The sequence below is a fragment of the Pieris napi genome, chromosome 17 (genome assembly GCF_905475465.1).
Source record: "Pieris napi chromosome 17, ilPieNapi1.2, whole genome shotgun sequence".
Taxonomy (NCBI): Eukaryota; Metazoa; Arthropoda; class Insecta; order Lepidoptera; family Pieridae; genus Pieris; species Pieris napi.
In genome coordinates this window covers 4057283-4081088 of record NC_062250.1, presented here as the reverse complement: position 1 = coordinate 4081088, position 23806 = coordinate 4057283, and the positions used below count along the sequence as shown (strand labels likewise).

The window sequence follows — 23806 nt, the reverse complement described above, 5'->3', positions numbered from 1 at the left end:
ATTTCTATGCATTTGAGCTCTCCCAGCTCGAAAGTCTGATAGAAGTTTCATAGAACACTATTTTTGGAATTTTCAAACCGCAATAACTTTTGAATGGGTCAAGCAATTTTCACGCGGTTGGCGGCATTCGACGCAGTTTTATCATCATCATAAGTAATTTTGCAATTTTAATTGATCGAACCACAAATTTCGGAGTAATCCTGAAAAAACAATTTTTCGGGTTTCTTTCGTTCACGATATCTCTCGAACTAATCAACCGCTTTTGACCAGCTTGGTGGAGATTGACGTGGTTTTTTCAAGCTCAAAGGCGGATTAGTTTTTGAAGTTGATCGATAAAGAAACCACTTTAAAAAAAATATATTTCTTATTTTTTTAAGATTTTTCAAAATTTCTCAAAATCTATCGGTCCGAATCGGTTCAAATTCACAGGAAATGTAATTTTGAGGGAAATATTTAGAACGCCGTTTAGTAGATTCCGATCGGTTTAAGGAAATGTAGGCATCACGCAGCTGCACGCATTTAACTTTATCGACTAATTTTTGTTATTTCGGCTTGCGGAAATCGTCAGATTATATATTTTTCATTATTCTGGAATTATTTTCTTCAAAATAAAAAAAAAAATTAGCTACGCTCGAGAATGTCGAGATGACGTTTTTTTTTTACAACTTTGTTGCCCTCCCCTTTTTTTCCGTCACTCTCAAATTGTCAGATTAGTGGAATATACACTTTTTAGGATGTAATTAACTCACCCTACCTTAATCTGACGCGCTCGGGAATTTCTGATGGTCAATTTTTTTTTACTAATCTGATCCTGTCTCCTTCACGCGCGGCCTTATATATGGGCCTCATATTTTGTGGAGGTACTTAACCGGGTACAAGGTATCCCCCTATATATTAATCTGCCGCGCTTTAGTAAATCCCGAAATCCCCTCTTGGGCTCCCCTACCATAAGTGCTTATATATAGTGTTCCTGTAATTTAATCAAGAAAGTTTTCGAAGTGATTGAAATGAACACCTAATGTGTCGTCGAACTTCCTTTCCATCAGAGTATGAGATAAAATATAGCACATTCGTGTCTCTACGTACACATAATAGAACTATGTTTCTAGAAGTTTTTCTTAGATTACATAATTTATTAAATTAGAACAATATTGAATACAACATTCCGGTTCACATTTAATTCGACATAGACACGCAAATAACTCTTGCAAAAATAATAATTTAATTATTATACTGGCAACACTGTCATCAGCGACTAAGATAATATATTTATTTTTTTACAACGCTACTTAAACTTGCAACGAAATCTCATAAAGCCTATAGAGTATAAAGCTACTACCAAGGCTTGTGGTTCGCGATAGAGCTTCAAAAATCCATCGTGAATTTCGCTTACACTTCTTGTTGTTATTTAATATTTTCAGGCGTTCTGGTATTCAATAGGTAGGATATGAATATTAGGTTCTTGAAATATGAAATACGTCAAAAGGTTTAGTAAGTACTGCATTTGCAAGTGTATTGAACCTATGATATTACTTCCCTCGGGTTGTATAAGCCGATTTCGTTCATCCTTGTTCCATCAGCGAGCAACGAGTATTCCCAGGGGAATGGCTACCTACAGATATGTCTTTAATAGGAACGCAATTTATAATCTTTTGTGGCTCTTATTCTAAAGTCATGTCCGAGTATTGTCCTTGTTTTTCTGAAGTGTGTTTGATTGTTTATGACAGGAACCTCACGAGTAGGTACCGTTTTATAGAATAGGTGGTACACGGGGTGAAGACTCGGAGACGTACCCCGAGGTATTCATTAACAAAAAATCTGTCTAATTGGACTATTTCAACTAAAGAAATCATCTGTCTCTTTTCATCAAATCATAAATATAAATTAACAGATGCAAACAACAGAGTACATTTTTAAAAAGTAAGAGTAAGGCGCCGTCTCCACAAGCGAGAGAATCGCGACGATACAATCGTCCTGCCACGCATTTCTATACAATCTCATAGAACGTGTCTCCACACGGCGATCTTAACGCGGCGATGCGACGGGTGGTTGAGTGCGCGCGAAACGTCATAATATCGCTGCGAGCCTGTCGCTACTGGCGGCGCGCACGTCGCGCACTCGCCACGGAACGTGGCGCCCTCGCAGAGAGCTCGCGACGTGCGTGACCATACATCAATAAAAACAATACATCCATAGTAAATAATTATTTTATTGACTGATTTAGACACTACTTATTTCGGTCTCGTCTGGCACCACTGAACTCTAAATGAACACTGAACAAAATAAGAGCACAACGTGTCGTCAAAGAAACGCGGCGATTCCGTTACGAGTCGTTGCGGATACGCTGTGATTCCGTTACGAATCGCGACGATACGCTGGCGGAATAATCGCTCGTTCGTGGAGATTACCCGACGATAAAAACGCGGACTCGTCGCGATTCTCTCGCTTGTGGAGACGGCCCCTTAGACTGTTCTAGTTTTTATGAATAAGGTCTTAACACCTTTTCACGATATCACCGTCAACGGTCACTTGCAATTCCATAATCGTGAAGTTATAATGCAGTAATGTTCGTAGATGCCTTAAAGGCCTTTAAAAGAGAATTGTACTATTGTACTTATTCTGTCACTAATTGCTGCCAATAATTATGCCTCTTGTCTAACTGTTATTGAAACTTATTACTAGGACCAAGGAGAGGGGATATGGTTTAATTAAAGCTGCTTTATCTTTTTTTTTGTAATTTAATTCATGTATAGGCTAGAAATCGATGTAAAAAAAAATTGTTATAGAAATTTTAATAAATAATAAATAAGTAATCTGGATCTAAAGCAAAAAAAATATCTGGATCTAGTCGTTCTGCATTAGCAAGGCGTCTATATTATTGGTAAGCTAATGTTGTAGAAGTTCAAAAATTTATTTTTCGAGCTAAATACATTATATTCAGAAAAGCCGACATCATTCATAATTTGACATTTCTTCGTGCCTTTGAGCGCTCTCGGTGTGAAGTTTTAATGAGGATATCATGGTAATAGGCCCCTTATTTAATAATGTTTTATTCAAGTAAATTGTTTATTTATTCAAAATGAATTGGAAAATATGTTGCTAAGCGTAAATCTCGAAGACTGCTGGACCAACTCCACTAATTTTTATTTATTTATTCCTTAAAAGAAGGTTTTTATGGAGCGAAAAATTTAAAAATGTAGTTTTATTCACTACTTAGGTTTTTATTTCGAAAAGCGTATAGTTTCTTTTAGGTAGCATATCAAAATGTTCCATATATTGTTATGTAGCTACTAAAAAGGTAGGCTAAGTAAAAAATCATATTTAGGCGAAACAAAATCCCCAGGGGAGCTAATATAGAATAAAGCAAACTAGTACGAGTTGCATGTGCTTCTAAAAGCTCGGGTTTTGTCAGGTTTTTGGGTGAAAACTGCATTCTAATATAGGAAAGGATTTCCTAACCACAGGTTGGTGGTAGATGTCTGTTTTGATTTTAATTCCTCCTGATTTTCATTATTGTGGTATACGTGTTCCCTCATTTTAGTTTTAACTGATTTTTCTGGATAAGGATTTTAAAATTGTGTTTCTTTGTGAGCCTAGTGGTTCGCCTCAACTCTCGACTGAGGTCGGGTGGAATCACGGCTAGACTTTTTTGTCTATGTGTGCACACAACACTCACTGGAACGATGAAGGAAAATCGTGAGGAAACCGTCATGCCTTAGACGTTTAAATCGACGTCGTGTACAGGCACAGAAGGCGGATCACGTTTTTGCCAAGATCAGAGGCCAGCCTTGAGATTCTGTAACTCACTTTTCGAACTTTCACAGCGGTTTTCGCAGCGGCGGTCGCGCGAAAACCATCAGTCGTGAAGCAGTCATTTTATGATTTGTCATTCTGATAAGGAGGGAGCTTGTAGTTTATTGTTTATATAAGTATAATAGTTAATATTTATCGATTTAAACGTCTAAAGCATGACGGTTTCCTCACGATTTCCCTTCATCGTTCCAGTGAGTGTTGAGTGCACACATAGACAAAGAAGTCTATTGGCGCACAGCCGTGATTCCACCCTAACCAGCCACTATATTTTTAGCCAAGTATATGCAGGTGTGCATAGTGTCTGGTGCCAGTGTGTAAATAAAAGACTATTAATGCAAGGAAGAGTGATTGCTCCGTGCGTTATCACTATCATTCATATAATGGTCTAGAAACACCAGTTATACTATATAAAAGTTTATTTAAAGCAAATGGTCTTAACATATAGCTACACAATTTCATATTACCTTAAAGAAACATTACCTATATACAAATACAATAAAAAAAGTATAAATAGAGTATTTACAAACATTACAAGAGCTAATAGTATTTATATTTTTACAAACTCTATTCTAGATAAATCTAAGGATTAGAAAATATTTCTATTACACACCAAATAAAATGTTCATCGTCACATTATTCGAAAATGATTTCATATTTAAGTGCACTAAAGATTTAAGTTCATCTGCTATCTTTAAATTACACGAACACTACTTTCGATTTTCACTCATTTATTTTACAGGCTTAGACTAAGATTTTATCACGGGATATATTAATCTGTGGTGTCTAACCAACGTAAGGAAAGGGTGCATATGGGGGTGGGTAATATCCAGGGAAACCAGGCGCAGCACTAGCTTGTATTGGAATAGATGAAGTAACGTATGAGGTCAACACTGTTGGTACGACTGCAGTCGAAAACAATGTTGTGTAGACTGTTTTAGCGCCAAATGTCAGTTTCAAAACTTGACTGTTTGTGGCTACCACTTCTGTGTTTATCACGACTGGCGTGGACGTCACTGTGAATTGTTGTTGAGGGAAGAGCGGGTTCAATGGAAGAGCAGGAAGGCTACTGGTTCCCACTTCAAACTCAGTCCTGGTTACTGTTGCTACTGCTCGGGATATGGTACTCTGAATGGTATTCTTACCATCGAATACTGGGATGACGTGTGATTCGTAAATCGTCTCGTATTTAAGCACTGGCTTTGATGTGGTAACTACATTTGGTATTTGGGCAGCAGCAGCAGGGTTAAGTAAACGTAGTAAAGCCAGTTGTTGAGCTTGCTCTGGAGACAACGCCGGTGTTGATGGTAGGGGTGGTTCTGTAACTTGGTTGTTTTTATTTTGTCCATGTGCTTTCTTAAGTCTTAAATGGTTGTCTCTGTATTTATCAATTTCTGTGAGGTCGAAATCTGATCCAATATTTGCAAGATCTAAGTCTGATGGAAATACGCGGCGTGGTACACCCTCTTCGTCTTCGTTGCTATCACCAAAGTCTAATTCTAAATGTAGCTCTGAACCAGCTTCATCGAGTCTGCTGTTAAATTCTTTAAGGGTCTTGCTCGGTATAAATTGGAAAAAGTCCAACGGTGGTAATGTTTTCGTAGCAGTAACTAAGCGAGTCACTTGATACGTTTGAATGAAGGTTAAACTGTTTGTAACGTTAGAATCTCTTACAATTGGTAATATATGAGTCTTAAGCATATGTTGTGTAGTACTAAATGTTTCTGTCACCGTTTCTAATGGTGGTGTTTCAATATCAGACGACAGAGTAATAGCTGGCAACGTGACTATGCTTGAATCCAATAGGTGATCTTTTCCATATGGAGACGCTGTCGCTAATATATTTTCTGTCAACGGTTCGTTGAGAGAACTTTGCGAATTGTAGGATAATGTCGGTTCTATGCGCTTTTCAATTGTCGATGTTACCGTAATAATACGAGTATTTTTAACGCGTCCAACCTGCAAGGAAATAAGTACGGGTTAGTATAATGATTCTAAGTTTTATATGTGTATATATTTATATTCCTTAAGTGAAAAAGCAAACCTGGAATGTGTATGGAGACTTAAGAGTTGCAATTTCGTAGTAGACATCTCGAAAATCTGCTGGAGTGGAGATTTCTACCTTAATAGTTTCGACTGGAGGAGGTTTTTCAATAGAATTGTCATCAGATTCGTTATCTAAAAGAGTGCCAGGACCAGTTTGTGATCCCGATAACTCAAGGTCGTTATCTGACCGCGCTAATGGTGTAACATCATTTGATTGCACGTCGTCAAAAAGTGGATTTGTATTTGGAGTTGTTGGCTCTTCATCACCACTCATTTTTCGAATTGTCACTTTAGGCTTAGGACTTGTTTTGTACTGCCAACGTCCTGAACCTGGCGAGCGATTCAATTTGAATTTGTACACACTTGTTGAAGAAGCCGAGACTTGCTCAACTGCTGATGGCTGTACTCGAGGTTTGAAGCCGCGTCGTGATTGACTATCATTACTACTGGGTGGAGTAACAGTGGTCTTATGCCCAGAGTTTCTATTGCTCTTTCTTCTATTCGAAAACGCTGGTGGTGCTGGTGGTTCACTGAAAACAGAGACGGTTGCCAGTTGAGGAGTATTTGTGGGTCGGCCATATCGTGTACTGAAAATAGAATATGTGAAGGTGCATCGTTAATAATAATTAAGTAGTGCTAAGAAGAGGAAAGTTAAAGGTTATGTAAATGTTACTACGTTACCTTAATGTTTTTTGGCCAGAAGGTGAATTTCTGTTTTTAAATTTTTTAGACTGATTGATTGGCTCTGTGCTATCGTTTTCATTATTTTGAACCCTATGTCTGTTTTTAAAGGAGGTACCACTACTGGGTTGTCTTCTAGCAGCCTTAGTATGATTTTCTTCATCGCTAATTGATGGTGTTGGTTCTAGATTGTGTCTATGATTTTTTGCAATTGCAGGCGCTGCCGTTTTTAGTATTCTATGAGTAGGGCTTGGTGAAATTTTTCCTTTATGGCCAGTTTGTAAGATTTTTGAATTACTGTTTAAAACTTGAGCATATTTTCCAGATATATAAGTTCCGATAACACTCGTTTCGTGTACGGTTGTAAGTCCATCTTTGACAATTGTACCTCCCAGCGTAGTAACCAGGCCAAGAGGGTGTTCTTCGTCGTCTTGTGAAGGCGTCGGTGGGTGAACTCGCGTTTTAGGTCCTTTAGGTTTTTGGCCAAGGGGTTTAGACGGGCGTAAGTTTATAACTCTATAAGTTTCTTCTACAAACTCTGAGGGTTGTCGCGATAAATAATCGTACTCAGGCTCGCCAATGTTATTGTTTGTAACTAAAATTGCCGGTTCTTCTTGACTGGATTTTATTTCCACAATTTTATTTACCTTTGTGTTCATCACAATTGATGGTGCAAAATTTTGTTTTCCTTCAACCTTGCTGCTTACAACATTTGTAACACTTTTTATTGTTTGACTTTTCTTTGTTTCTTTTTTATTTGGTTGAGTTGCTTGTTTATTGGGTTTTGAAGAAGTTTGTTTCATAGAGTTATTTTCCACGATTTTAGAAGGTCCCGCATAAACTTCAACTTTAGTAATTATTTGCTTTTGTTCTTTAATAATAGGTTTTGGAGCATTAGCGTGCTTCTCTGCAACTTTTGGTGGAGACGTTACAACAGAAATAGCACTCGATGCCACGATCGGGGTTGGCGCTTTGTTTGTTTTTTCTTTACTTGTTGTTTTACTTGGTTTTATGGCTTCTGGTTTTATACTCGTTATAGGCGGTGGTTTGGTTTCTATTACATTTTCTTGAACTGACTTCTCGGTCACAGGTTCTGAAAAGTAAAAGTTTTTTTTAGTTCATAGCTTTTTTGATTTTTTTATAAAAATGTAATTCTTGCATGGAACGAAGCATAATAAAGAAAAGAAGAATTGACAAAATTAGTAACAAGAATTTAAGAGATAAAACAGGGTTTGCTGACGTTGTGTATAAAACAAAAGTTCTAAAATGGAAATGGGCTGGACATACCATAAGAGGAGCAGATAAATGAAACAAAATTGTAACACTATGGCAACCAAGAGGCCATAAAAGAAACAGAGGTAGGCAATTTAAACGGTGGGCCGATGAAATCATGGAAATGGCTGGAAAGACTAAGACCTGGACGAGATTTGTATACAATAAGGAAAAATGGAGGACAATGGGGGAGGCCTTTGCCCGTAGGCACACAGAATCAGTTATCGTAGATTAAGAAAAATAATAGTTATAATGTATATATTTTGTATTTCTGATATAAGGCTGTAAATAAATAAATAAATTCTTGCAAATTATTACCTGGAGGTGGAGCGGAATTTGGCGAAAACACCATTACAGTATTTCCTATTGTTGTTGTAAAGTCCAGGAAGCCATAAACAGTTTGAGTAAGAAAGTTGGCTGGATTCGCTGATGACACGCCGCCTGTAAATTGTGAAGAATCTTGCCTTAATCAATCGAATTATTTATGATTAAATAACAATACACTTTATTGGCACAAGAATGTTTATATAAAGAAAATAAAGATAATAAAGAGTCATTGAATGTGTTACTTCAATATCATTGAATGGTTAATGGTCTGTATTAGTACCATCGTGAGGCTAAAAAAGGGATTGGATACAAACAACGCCATTCAAGACATGCGTATCTTTGAATTAATGATGTGTAATGTCGTTAACCTAAAGAATATCTCCAAAAAGAAATATTTTTGTTCATGCTTTCAAGATTTACAGACAAACGTAGCTTGGTTCGAGATTAACAATGGTTGTGAAAATCTAGTTTAGAAAATATTATTAAATTTTTATTATATAATGAAATAGATTAAGTACTTCTTTATATTTTGTCCAAAATGCGATTGGTTGAAAACAAGACGCAATTCAATTTAAAATTGTATCTTTTAAATTTAAAACTTTGGTATGTTACAAATTTATTGCCTCACAATCCGTGCCAAAATCAAATTTATATTGCATTTTCGCTTTCAAAAGTAGGTAACAAAATTCAAGCATCGTTGCTCTATATTCTTGTTACTTCCGCACAATTTGCTGGCAAGTGGATTGAGATAGTCCACCATTGATAAGGTTTAGGGACGCCTAGTAATCTATGCTTTAAATTATTTTCACCCCGAATTTTCCCGTTAATATATTAACATGAAAATTCTTAGAAGAATTGAAATATTAATTCTTTTTGTCATTTGCTTAATGTTAAATTTCGGTTTTCTTTCATTTTTGTCTATTAATGTACTTATGTTTTCCGTTTCATATATACGTATATTGTTTATCTGTATTGTAATGAAAATGTAATCTGTATTGGTTTTGTATATTGTCAAGTGTTTTGTTTTATAATATGTATGTTAGCTGATAACTAATAAATAAATAAATCTTAAGAATTTGATATTACACCGGCCCAGACAAGGCTTTATTTATCAAGTTTTTGAAACTTTATGCCTACTACCTAACCTTCTTCGCATTTCGTGAGGTTTCCTTCGATCCACTAGTTAATGCATTTCCCGTCCTACGTGTAATTTTAGTGTATAGTTTAATAATTAACATTAAACGTAAACAAACCTTGGTGACTAAGAGACCTAGGTATATATAGGCTATCTTCATATTACAATAGATGAGACAATACAATTTCTGTTATATTAAACTATTGTCAATTAAGTAGCTATATTATATAAAATTTACTGCATACGTCCTCATTAGCTTCTCTGTAATTGCTTTGCATGTTTTGCAAAACACATTGTGAAATATTTTGGCTTTTGTTTTATATAGTCCTGTGATTTAAGGTTCGTAACCTTTAGGTTTTCAAGTCACGGACAAGTGTTATAAGCTTAAATACACAATATTTATAACAGCCCTGCGATTCTGTAACTCACTTTTCGAACTCGCACAGCGGTCGCTCTCAAATCAGTCGTGAAGCAGTCATTTTATGATTTGTCATTCTGAAAAGGTGAGCTTGTAGCAAGGGAGCTTGTAGTTTATTGTTTACCAGAATGCCTAATCATAAAATGACTGCTTCACGACTGATTTGAGAGCGACCGCCGATGCGTAACCGCTGTGTGAGTTCGAAAAGTGAGTTACAGAATCGCAAGGCTGTGCTGAGAATTGCTTATTAGGTGCAATATTATATTTATGTATTGGAAATTGATGTTTTTATTCAAGACTACTGTTTCTAATAGGAAATGCACCCGAGTAGACAAGGCTAACTAAGTCAGGTAAATAAATAAACTATTCGTTTCTCATATACTCAAATATTCAACGATTAAAAACGTGCTTCGATACATAAACTGTTTTACTTACATAGTGCAGCAGAAACTGCTAGAAGCAAGAATACCCTCGGACCCATGATTCTCGTCTTGATGCTCAGAGTTTCAACTAGTAAAAATCTTGTTTATCAGCTTAAACAGTGATGAATACCCATATTGTCTGAACAAGCAGGACCTGAAATAGAACATAGAATAATTGAGTAAATTATCAGACTTATAAACCGACGTTTTGTCGTGATTAAATTCTAAGCTAGACTTAGAGTTTGAGCTAGAACTATGACTTGCGTCTCGCAACAAATAATATTATGGATATTAGACTATAAACTAAACCTCGACTCTGAATCCTACCCTTATAGAGTTAAAGTCAAAGTCAGAATCATTTAATCATTTAGGTAACACAATGTACACTTATGAACGTCAATAAAAAAAAAGAGTGGTGACATATATGCCAAAAATTAATTATCTGACTAATATTGCTAGAAGACCACAAAAGCGATTGACTGACGACATAAAAGGTTTCTGGGTTGGAATGGATGGAGAGAACTAAGAACAGATGCAAATGGAAAGTTCAGGAGGAGGCCTTTACCCAAAAAGGGTTCATACTGCAGAAGACACAGTAACGGAAATAACAATAACTATGGTAGACTAAAGCGGGCCATAGACGGACGGACGGTCGGACCGTCGGTCTTGACTGCAACATGCGGTCGCCGCACGACGATCTGCAGTTTCCATACTAAATTCATATTCGCAATACACTCGAGCGGTCCTCGAGCAGTTCCTCAGCAAAATGCATGTTGCAGTCGGTCTTGACTGCAACATGCGGTCCATCTATGGCCCGCTTAAGAGTATAATAGCAAAACTAACACACATTTGATATGTATTTTTAACAGTATGGAATTAAAACAGCTTTATTATTATATTGCTTAGGGCGTTACAAACATAATTATTGTATTGTTATTATAACTGTTACAACCACTGCGGTGACGTCCGACAGAATCGCGGTAACAAAGTTATTTCTACCGCCAATATATACAATTATTCAACCATAGCCATCGGGGCCCTCTGGTCACTAAAATTCAGACTACAAAATTTACCTATTTCTAAAATATGTCTTAGAAACGGCGCCTTGATGCCTGAAAAAATTGGGTTCGTATACACTTAGAAGGCCGTTATCAAACGCGCAGTCGTCAAAAGAGTTTTTCCTTCTTAAACAAACATTTCCCCACCACGCAAAATTCAATCATTTAATAAGTTCACTTCATTAGCTTCATGTTGTAAATAAAACGAATAAACGGTTATAAAACGATTCTCCATACACTCACGCATCGACGGACAAAATAATCACTCAACATGCAAATCGTTGAAGCGGCCTCACCCTCTCATTTCATTGGCATCCCAATCCATCGCACAAAACCAATATAGCTTTTAATATAAACAAGTTTACTTGTTTACGCTATCCGATATCAGTATTCGTTAGAACTATGTAACAAAATATAGCAAATAAGGTATTGATACTTTCGTACTTTGACAATATTTCATAAGTATAAACATAAACTAATAATAATAAAATAATATACATTGAAATAAATAACTAAACTTAACATAAACTAAAATATATCATTAAAAGGAGTCAAATAAGGTTACATATTTTGTCATATACATAACAGGGGATATGATAAAAAATAAATGAATCATCCTTTTAGGCCTGACCTTTTTAGGTCTGGGCCTCAGATTTCTGTATCTGTTTCATTTGTCAATCTAATAGGCAAGTAAGTGATCAGCCTCCTGTGCTTGACACGTCATCGGCTTTTTGGGTCTAAAGCAAGCCGGTTTCCTCACGATGTTTTCCTTCAACGTTCGAGCGAATCTACGACCTCAGGAATGACAGTCGCACGTTGAAGCCACTATGCCACCACTGCTCACAAGGGGCAAATATAATAGGCTGACAAATGTTATCATTTTTCATTTGATGTGTAGAAACTGAACAGTGTGTCTAGTTGTTTGTACGAGTACTATGCTCAGTCTGAAAAAGCCCAAGGTTTTTTTTCATCAACGTATTACAGTTAATACAATACTTTATATTAAGTAAAGTACGCCGTGGACAATACAGCTAGGCATCGTTGGTATTGTTTGTATAAAAAACAATGCAATTGTATTAATTTAACCGAATACGCCAAAGAATGAAGCAGTAACAAATAATAGGTATTAAATTAGTAGTATTACTTATGTTGATCGACTGATTACATTTGGTAATTCACGATTGGCATCCATTGTGGGGTTGGCATTTGAAGGCACGGAGGATTTAAGGTCGGATAGGTTAGCTCTGGAATTTGCAGTGCACTACGAAATGTCTTAAATAGGACCGATCTATTCCTATAGGATGATTAAATTCCATTCAATAGAGGCTATTTTATGGCTTGGTATGAGATTAAAAGTATATGTTATAAGTTAAATTATATATTGAAAATATATGTTTATTTTAAATCTTGACATGAAGGGCCAAATTTGACTACTTAAATTCGTGAAATTGATTGAATCTTAATTACTTCTTAGCACGCATTTATAATAGTATTAAAACAAGGGTAAAGTGAGTTATCAAAAGCCCCGTAAGCGTCTTCGAGCTTCGGTATATTCAACATTATGAATGCAAATATAGCCGACAAAACATTATTCCTATTTGAATTAGTTTAATGTAAAGTTACCTTAATATAAAAACGGTTTTTAAATTTATACGTATTAATTGAGATTGGACTGCAGACGGAGTTACGTTCGAATTGAATAAAAACATTCATGTTTTTCTGATGGTAGCTAAATTCATGTTGATCAAATACGTTTAAAACTGTACGACGTTAGATATTTGATTGAATATTCCAGTGCATATATTATACAGTAATTGAACCGCCCGAAGATACGTCAGTATGCTGGCTGTGTCAGCGCGGAGGCATCTGAACCAAATTCCTGTGCAAATTGGCATCTATTGTGCTCCAGTCCAGTCGCTAGTCTAGCAGACTGCATTCAAACCATTTGAATGCACCCTAAGTTCCAATCGTAAGCACCCGTCATTTGAATATACTAGCTAACGGTTGTTTACTTTTGATTAAAGCCTTTCAAAGCAAAGAGTAGTACATTATCACATTATTTTTTTAAATATAGAACGCTGTAGCATCCGGCTATCGATAACAACCTTTGTGGATTTAAATTTTGAATTAAGAATTATTTATTAATACGCAATTAAAGTATCAAATAGGTGAACGGTGGTAAGACAGAAAATTATTTCCATGCGGCATAAATTAAAATAAAAAGCGAAGACCCCTTGCTATCTACGCACATGATCATGCAATTGGCTGTAAAATTCACAAGAGGTTAACGTCCTCGCAAGATGCGTGATTTAAAATTAAAATGATCTTTCAAAAGGCGAAGGGTATGCCTTTGCTAACACAAAATGATATAAAAAACGAGAGGACGTCATCAAAGTACGGTAAAGGAAGGGTGTAAAGTGTTTGCGAGTGAGATGAACGCGGTGATGTTTGTGGTACTGTCTATTCATATTGTAAACGTTCTAGCATTCCTAACGAATATAGTTTTGAGCGTTGCATTTTACTTCTAATGAAAGTTATTTAGCTCTGCTGTACGATATTTGTCTGCTGAACTGACCTGACAATGTTTCCAGGCTTCCATCTCGTACATGTGGAGTTTTTAAACTCTAAATAACATACAGTCAAAATCTGTTATAACGACATCGAAGGGACTACTCATAAAAACCGATAGTCGTACCTAATACAACGTTGACGTGTAATAGGTACCATGACGTTGTTATTAAGTACCTAATGCAATAGAATTCAGCATTTGATTTTGGCCAATATAACCGGTATGTTGTTCTAAACGATGTCGTCGTAAATAGTTTTGACTGTATTTCTTTCTAACCAGAGTTTTATTCAATATTTTAAAGAAAAAAAATAAAGGTTTGATGCAATTGTTAAAACGAGTTACATTAATAGAAAATATTCCACGCGCACTACAAGAAAGGTAATAGGGCTGTCAATAGGGTCTTTTTTTACTTTCGATAGTTAATCAAATTATCGAAAATAAAAAAAAAAGTGGCGTAACAACCTATTTTAGGTCTGGGCCTCAAGGGCCCTGTGTTTGACACACGCCGTCGACTTTTTGGTTCTAAGGCAAGCCGGTTTCCTCACGATGTTTTCCTTCACCGTTTAAGCGAATGTTAATTGCGCTATAGAAAGTCCATTGGTGCACAGCCGGGGATCGAACCTACGACCTCAGGGATGAGAGTCGCACGCTGAAGCCACAAGACCAAAACTGCTCTTCAATCAAATTATAACAATTTAATAATAACAATAACATATTTAAGACTTTCGTACAAGTTGTAACTCGAAAATACCGCGGAGAACGAGTTAAGAGCTGGAGGTGCGCAGAAATAGTTTGGCTGCAACCCAAGCACGTTTTGCATTTTATTCAAAACGTTGACGTGAAGGATAAAGTTATATTATTTTACTACTGTGACGTGATCTGCATTCTCTCGAATAAATAGCTGCAAATAATATCATCGTATTAGCTTGGTAATTGACTTTCATGTAAGACAAAGCTTTTATAGTAATTATTGATTTATAATTTTATAGGTTTTGACAGTAAACATGGGTAACAAAACTCAATAGTTTAAGTTACTGGCCTTATATTTCTTAGAAGAAACAGACTATTTTTTAAAACAGCCTTGCGATTCTGTAACTCACTTTTCGAACTCGAATCGCAAGTCGTGAAGCAGACATTTTATGATTTGGCATTCTGAAAAGGGAGCTTGTAGTTTATTGTTTATCAGAATGCCAAATCATAAAATAACTGCTTCACGACTTGCGATGCAAAAACCGCTGTGTGAGTTAGAAAAGTGAGTTACAGAATCGCAGGGCTGTTTTAAAAAATAGTCTGTGCTTATTAATGTTTAGTCGCCAAGATGAAACAAAGATGGCGCTAGATCCCAGGTTTTGGCCATTCAGTATCGGTTCATTGGTTGCTTCTGTTTATAGGCGAAGAACTACTGTGCTTGATATAGCCATCGCTTTGGGGATCATCTCACGATGTCTTCCTATAAATTATCAATCACCCATATACATAGAAAAATCCGATTTCAATCACATATATCCCTCGTCATAGTTAAGTTACTAGTAACAAGCATTACTTAGATTAGTTTCAAAGTTATTGTTTGATAAACAATCACAGTAAGTAAGTTATGTAAGGCATAACGTCAATTTTAGTTGATCAGGTGGTGGTTAGTTAGTTTATGAAGACATAATCCCTCTCAAACATTGTTTAATGTGAGCTTGCTTAACAAAGCCACAGGTACTTATTTCCTCGCTACGAATTAACTCTAAAGTTCTTGTTTACTGATACTATGGGGTTTCTCTTCATTATACTAATACAGAACTTTAAATTTGCTTATATAACGCTCTTGCCCGACCCGTTACAGCTATACCACAGATAATGTGTGACGTCATAGTAGTTTTTTTTCATTATCTGTTATTTTAATAAATTCCGATTTTAAAAATTATAAGTTTAAAATACACTTAAAGTATACGATAATAATGTTCGTTATTTGAATTGTAATATAGAGCTTAGTATATAGAGAGAAAAGCGGAATGAATACAATAAGAAGTAGCTGGATTCGTCTATAGCTAAAACAAAACCTCCTTCGATATTGTTGGTTATTTTTAAAAGAAGAAGTATTATCTATGAATTTACAATGATCTTTTGTTATTCTCGGCATTCGTGTTAGTATAGGCATTCATTCGTAATGCGCAGTCAGGTGTTTATATATGTGTTGTATTAAAAATATATTGTATGTAATTATTACTTGAGTTACTCGTGGTTCTGTGTTTTACACCATAGGTAAGGCATAGAACTAATAAAAGTTTTGCTGGAAATTATCTAAAGTATAGTTAAATTTTAAATAGAACTTTAATGGATGTAAATTATGACCATAACTCGACGTGGAGTGCTTTTCAGCAATCGTGGTCAACAACCACGCCACAGCATTTTATTTAAATGTTACTCTCGTGACCAAAGACAACATTTTATATAGATTGCATAAATAATAGTTGTAAAATATACATGTTTAATCAGTGTAATGATTCAGTGAGCAAAGTGCGAAGGGTGCGCCGTTAAAATTTAACAATCGCTAAATTCTATTCTTACATACGCCCACATTATTTTGATTTGTGAAGAGTTCATTCTATTGTTATTTACATCATGTATTTCGAGATGTCAAGGATTTTCTAACAACAATTTACACAATTTTCCTGTTAACCTAAATTAAACTTGTTATTTGCTTAATAATGACCAGAATTCGAAATTTAAAATGGAACAGATTTTTGTGTTTGTTTATGTCTACCATTTTGACAGGTTTGTCTATGGACATATAGTGCCATAGAGTTCTCATGCCAAAAGTCTAGCATCATCTATAGTCTAAATAAAAATAAATCAAATTATAGATAAAAGAAATTTAAGTCCTGGGATTTTTTAATATAATAGAAATATGTTACTATAATATTTTTTTTTTATTCGAAACCTTTATTTAAATGAAAAATAATATATTTATATTATTTTGTCCAATTGTGTTGTACGCAATTCGGATTAGGCGAGTAGACTTATTTAAATAAAAATTTATGCGGGCTTAGTTTTAAACTTAATTTATTTATTATATTAATAAAAAAACATGGATGCTTAAAATATACAAAAATATTACATCACAAATTTTACACATTTACACATCCACATCAATTAATAGTAGAACATAAAATATTAAACAAGCAACCACAAAATAAAAAAAATATAACTAAAACTAAATAGAAACTTAAACCTAGTTAAGAGCGTAATACACAAAGTTACGATTTTTATTGAAGATTGTTGTAAAATATATCAATTCTCATCAATGTTAGTAATTAAGTTGTAAGAGTGAGATAGCCTATTCACTGGACCATTAAAAGTAGCAGATAAGCGAGGCGTAGGTACATATATCCCAGCTATTCCAGACGAACGTTATGTGCTGTCAGTCGTGGCAAGCAGAAGACTGCCACAGACAACAATTTGATATTATTGATTCAATTTTGACCATTAGTATTACAAATTATTAAGCATCTACGTCAAACTCTTCGTACATATAAAGAGAAATTTTAAATTATGTAAAAATTAAGTAATACTGTTGATAGAGATATCAATACAATTTTATAGGCTCAATGGATGAAAGCAATTCGCAAATCTCATTTCATGGAAGATTATTATGTCGAAAATCTCGGCTTAATCATTGCCTACACATCAAAAATCGAACATCAAAGAATTATTCACAATATATTTCATTGCGTTTTATGAAAATCTAACTGTGGTGTGACGATATTGTGCGAGTTCTTTGGCAGATTTCATATTGAAGAGGAAGAGGATGTTAACAAAAAAATACAATAAAAATGTTTTTTAAAGTGCTTACAATATTTATAGGGATAAAACTACGTAATTAAGAATGTACCCACACATAATATTCCAATTATTACATTGTTTGAAGTTTTATTTTTTAGGAGATAATTATATTTCTAAGTAGGTATAATATTATACCGACAGAAAATGTGTAACCAATTTATGTTCTATCGTGACATAACTTTTTTTTTTAAATAAATAAATAAAATAAAAAAAAGAATAATAATAAGAGCAGTATTGCCCTAGTCGCTTCAGCGTCCGACTCTCATTCCTAAATTCATAGGTTCGATCCCCGGCTGTGCACCAATGGACATTCATTCTATGTGCGCATTTAACATTAGCTCAAACGGTAAAGGATCACACCGTGAGGAAACCGGCTTGCCTAAGACTCATAAAGTCGACGGCGTGCGTCAGGCACAGGAGGCTGATCACCTACTTGCCTATTAGATTGACCAATGATGATGAAGTAGATACAGAAAAACACGTGAACGCGCGATAAATGCGTGAGATCGAAAAATAAAACCAGCCATCGTGTAACTTTATCATTAGTATATTTTGTAAGAATGACTATTCCTACGAATCATTAGTATTCTAACGATAGTAAAAAAATAATTTGTAAGTTCTACAAGTCGTAGAAGAATTCCAAGTTATTCTAAGAATTCTTAGAGTTAGAATTAGCCAATTTTTCTATTAAACACAAACATTTTTTCCAACAATAAGTTCAATATAAAGAGCATTAAATTTTGACAATGTTACTCATTTTAAAAAATCGCTTTTATCCTTCACTCGGCGGATGCATTTTGCTTGTATTGCCACGAAAGATTTTAATTTGAGATAGTTCGAGATTTACTCGTAATACGCCGTATATTTAGATACTCTATTTGTACGAGATAAATAATATTGTGACTTTACTTTGTGGAAATTCTGAAGCTCGTTGCAAAGGTGAATTCGCCGAGTAACTATTGAATACAGGTATATTCAGTATAAATACAACCCGACCTAGGCAAGTTTTAGATTGTATGTAACTTTAAAAATAGGTTGGTTTAGCTTTAGAATTTCCTTAATCCTTTTTACTGTGCATATATAATCCCAAAGCAATTCATGGCAATGATTTATAGATATTGGGCCGTAAAACGGTATGGAGAAACTAATAAGTTAAAATCACTCATTAATATTTTCACCAATATAGTATTAATATACTATTTGTTTATATTTAATCCCGATTAGCCAGCACATGAAGCTACGCAAGTATATCCCCAAGCAGGCAGGTCCCAAGCAAACCTGGCGTAGTACAGTTGCAGATGAGGCAATGATAGTCGGAAAGACTTGAAGCGAGGTGAAATAAGAAGCTCAAGACGATGCGACGATGCGACGCGATGGAGACTCCCTTTGCCCCATTTTGGGGTTATATTAAGTCAAAAGTAAGTCAAGAATATGTATATACTCCGTGGGGTCCAAGTGCACAGGCGCTAATTAAAGTTTTAAGTTGGCGCCTGGTAGATAGTACCGGTGACCCCAGAGCTGGTGCTTTCCTCGCTCAACGAGTATCGCAATACAGTGAGAAAATGCTGCCAGCGTTAAAGGTACACTGCCACGGGGACCAAACTTTTTCAATTTGTTTTAATTTTCTTTTTATTATTACTATGTAGTTTAAGATCATTGTAAATACTGTATATTTGTTTGTTATGATTACTAATAAAATTACATTAGAATATACATTCAAAAGCTAGATTAGAAATAACAACTTAAGTATTGTCTTTTATTGACATAACCTTTACACATTAAAAGAAAACACTTTTTTACCGGATTGAAGTTATGTATGTAGCCATTTCTTCCAAAACCATGCATCTTTTAGTCGATACCAACTCCGGGGAAATAAATACAGATAATACAACTTTTTCTACAACTGTGATACTTTTTGACATTCAACACCTTTTGTCTTAAGTCACCGTGACCACGCACGCTGTAAAGCACGCGAAATGTCGGTTAAATTTAAAATCATGTAGAATAATTGTAAATTTATAATAATACATAACTTCAATCCGGTAAAAAGGGTATTCTTTAAATTAACTTACAAGCCAATAATTTATTAATATTATACAGTGACTAACTAATGAATAAAAAATTGTAATATCGTCTGAACGTATTCTAACAAAGATGCTATTATCCCCCAGACGCAAGATTACTTTTCGTATGGCTTTGATTTATTTAGTGTACAACAATTGGATAGAAGCCATTAAATATGCGCCAAGTCTTGCGGTGCAGACGTTCCTGTAGTAGTCACTTTATTGCAAAGAGACAAGTAGGTACTACGTTGTATTGTTGTGCTCGATCGATTCTCGGCCGAGGCCAGACAAAGGCACGGGAATATTGTTTGTCACAAAATTTATTATGGCGACAGGGTGCGGGCGACCAACTTAGATAACCCTCTTACCAACACAAACATATTTTTATCCTGACATCTTTCGGAGTTTCATCCGTTTCATACGTTGACAGTAGCTTAGGCTAAATTCAAATAATAGTCTACTGGCTACAAATATGCTCCAGGCTTTGTATTGCATGCTTCATTGACTATTTAAAAAAAAAAATCAATGGTGCTCAGATTTTTGTATCTGTTTCATGATCATTTGCTAATCTAATAGGCAAGTAGGTGATCACACTTCTGTGCCTAACGCATGCCATTGACTTTTTGGGTCTCAGGCAAGCCAGTTTCCTCACGATGTTTTCGTTCACCGTTCGAGCGAATTTAAATGCGCACATAGAAAGAAAGTCCATTTGTGACCCGGGGACCGAACCTACGACCTTAGGATGTGTGTCGCACGCTGAAGCCACTAGGCCAACACTGCTCTTATGAACTATTTTTATGTAGCCAATAATCTGTGACACAAATCTATAGTCGGAAATATTTAGTCTAACACATCACGCTTTTCTTACAATTTTATCCATAGAAAGAATATTGGTGACACTTTAACACTACACCTTTGTCATAGTCATGTTAACTTACGCTCGATCTAATATATACATTAATACTATATAATAAAATCGATATTACAAACCCAGATTTATATTCAGGATTGAGGCAAAACAAACAAAATGAGTGAACACGCCATCAATTTGCATGAGACACCGGCAAAGGCTTATGAGATAAGGATGTAATGTTTATCAAAGTGTCAACCATAAATCTTAAGCCCCATTTAGCATGTCTAAAATATTTTATTTTCGGTAGCGAATTGATTCATTATATCTCACTTTCTATAGGTACTTTTGTGAGTATTATTTTACGAGTTTGTGTTTTTGTGACCTGCCCTGCGATTCTGTAACTCACTTTTCGCATCGGCGGTCGCTCTCAAATCAGTCGTGAAGCAGTCATTTTATGATTTGGCATTCTGAAAAGGTGGGAGCTTGTAGTTTATTGTTTACATACAGAATCGCAGGGCTGGAAATAGATGAACAAATGCGTCTATAGAGGTGGAACCAAATACCAGCCATAAACATCGTTTATTTAAGTTTGGTATAGATTTAAAGAATCGTTTTATTGTGGTTGAAAAATTTTTAATTAATTTTTTTAATGAAAAAAGTAAATAACTTTTTCATAATTACCTACCTAGTCTATTACCTACCTTTTCGTTTTATTGTAAATAGTTTTTTTTTATGTTACAGGAGGCAGACGGGCAGGAGGCTCATATGATGTTAAGTGACACCGCCGCCCATGGACACTCGCACTACAAGGCTCGCAAGCGCGCTGCCGGCCTTTTAAGAAATGAGAGTATAAATTATTTTAATGAATTTTAAATTCAGCGTTTTCACCTACAGTTTATCTATTGAATAACTTAAGAGTTGTAAGAGAAAACGAAGAATAATCCGATTATCGTTAAAGGTTTTAAAAGTTGGCTGATTCATGTATTTGAATTTGAAAGCAATAAAGTTACCTTAAAACGTTTTAAATATACCTTCAATGCTTTATTTATATTAAGGAAAGATTTATTTCTTCAATCTGCGGTAGAGAACACATTCATTTCATTAATTACTTATTTATTTATATCCTTATATCAGAAGTAAAAAAAATATACATTAAAGTTATTGTTTTTTTAAATCTATGATAACCGATTCTGTGTGCCTACGGGCAAAGGCCTCCCCCATTGCCCACCATTTTTCCTTATTGTATACCAATCTCGTCCAGGTCCTAATCTTTCCAGCAATTTCCATGATTTCATCGGCCCACCTTTCAAATTGCCTCTGTTTCTTATATGGCCTCTTGTTGCCATAGTGTTACAATTTTGCTCCATTTATTTACTCCTCTTACGGTATGTCCAGCCCATTTCCATTTTAGTTGTTTTTATGTGTACCGTCAGCAAACAAAACAGTGTTTTATCTCTTAAATTCTTGTTACTTAATTTGTAAATTCTTCTTTCTATGGCTCTCTGGGTTACACTTAATCTTTCACATTTTGCTTTGTTAAACTTAGTTATATGTCACTATAAATAGCAATTTTGAAATAATTTCTGTCATACATACTATAAATGAATAGTAAATTTCCTGTTTTACCTTGCGTTTAACAAAGAAAAAGTGGTTTAAAGCTTAACTAGTCTTCCTGTAAGTTCTAATGCGATGTTATTTATTACCACTTATTTGCACACACGTATATTTTAAATTGAGATGTCGTTGTATGCACACAGTGATTGTAAACAACGACGTCTGTCACAAAACTGCATAAATAAATAACTTATAACATAAAGGTGGGTACAGACTGGTGAAACGTAACATGCAATGTGTCATGCAATGAAAGAATTTACCGTACACATTGCTGCAATGTATCATGAAAGGTAACACACTTTGTAACAATTTCTCATAGTTTGGACGTCTTGTGCGCGCGAAATGTGCATTTCACGCGCACGCTACGAGCATTACAAGCCGCGCGCGGAGCGATCCGTGATTTGTCGGTTTTTCGAACGAACACAAAGGGGCGCGCAGTGTGCGCGGTGCGCCAACGTGGACGGTCGTTTTGAAATCAACACGTGCACGCAACGAACATGGAGGACGACACTGCGTGGAGTGAGGAAAAGGCATTTTGCTTGATAGATATGTTAACGTAAAATTGTAAAAACCGTTAGATTGTAATCTATCGGTTATCGGTTATCAGTATTCGGTAGATTGTACTACACTAACTTAGTTATCATTCAAACTTCTTTGGTCAATTACAGATTAATTTTACTTCCCAACAATTTCATATAACTACCGAATAATAATACGTTAAATTGCAAGCAGTATGTTGAGTGGACAATCTTTCGACAGTTTACAATCTCGCGAGATAGATTACAATCTAACGGTTTTTACAATTTTACGGTGACAGATACGTACAGAGTTCGTGAAATTTTGTGGAACCCGCAAAATGAAAACTATTTTAAGAAAAATCTTAAGGTCTTCGGCGTGTTTTCATGAGTTGATGTATTATTAATAATGAAGTACTGATAATCGTCATAGCAAGAACATGGTCTTCGGACTCCATGCTTCGTGTGATCTACCGGTTTAAAAACGTGTATCGAAGGGCCGTGTTCGCGGCAGAATGGCGGATCAAGACGAACGCGGGAGGTTCGTAGTGAATGCGCGTTAAGAGCGCGCTATGCGTCCACGCTTGCAGCGAACATGCAATGAAAGGCAGAATAATACATTTCATGTTACGTTTCACCAGTCTGTACCCACCATAAGAAAGTCTAATATGTAGTTTATAATTATGAAATACTGATACCATTGCGAATATTACACCAAAACATTTTTAAAACGCCACGTTTTCACTGCTTTACAGCAGTCGTCAGTAAGTGATTTTATTTACAAGATATACATAAAATAATAATTTTATTACATTGATCTTCTTCACAGGCAACACAACCAGGAATCTTAAATTTAGTACTCAAAAATTTTTATATAGGCTTTTAGTGATACTACTATATATTCTATATAAGATAGTATAATTTCACACAATACACATTAATTCAATTAATTAATAACTAACCTTAATAATAACTTAATATATTATTAAAAGGAGTTAAAAAAACCACAAAACTTTTTACAACATAAACACATTAAATAAATGCGTAAACATTGTTATGACATTTTTACAATATTATTAACTAAAATATATTTGATAAAACCATTTTTAAATTACTATAACAAAAAACAATAACTAATCTTAAAATATAATAACTAAAATATATTATTAAAAGGTTTCCCTTTAGGCAAGGT

At 35.0% G+C, this 23806-nt stretch overlaps 1 protein-coding gene across 3 annotated transcripts in view; it reads right to left on the bottom strand.

Annotated features, from left to right (window-relative positions):
* Positions 1-4211: 4211 nt before the first annotated feature.
* LOC125057743 overlaps positions 4212-23806 on the bottom strand; it is a 124332-nt gene continuing 104737 nt past the window's right edge. For 2 of the 3 annotated variants that reach the window (XM_047661612.1, XM_047661613.1), the window contains 5 exons: positions 10125-10265; positions 8128-8250; positions 6538-7630; positions 5855-6443; positions 4212-5769 (listed from right to left, as the gene is read on the bottom strand). In XM_047661612.1, the coding sequence (XP_047517568.1) occupies positions 4597-5769; positions 5855-6443; positions 6538-7630; positions 8128-8250; positions 10125-10170 (3024 nt within the window). In that variant the 5' untranslated portion in view covers positions 10171-10265 and the 3' untranslated portion in view covers positions 4212-4596. The remainder of the gene's footprint in view (positions 5770-5854; positions 6444-6537; positions 7631-8127; positions 8251-10124; positions 10266-23806) is intronic. The other variant, XM_047661614.1, reaches the window with a different exon arrangement.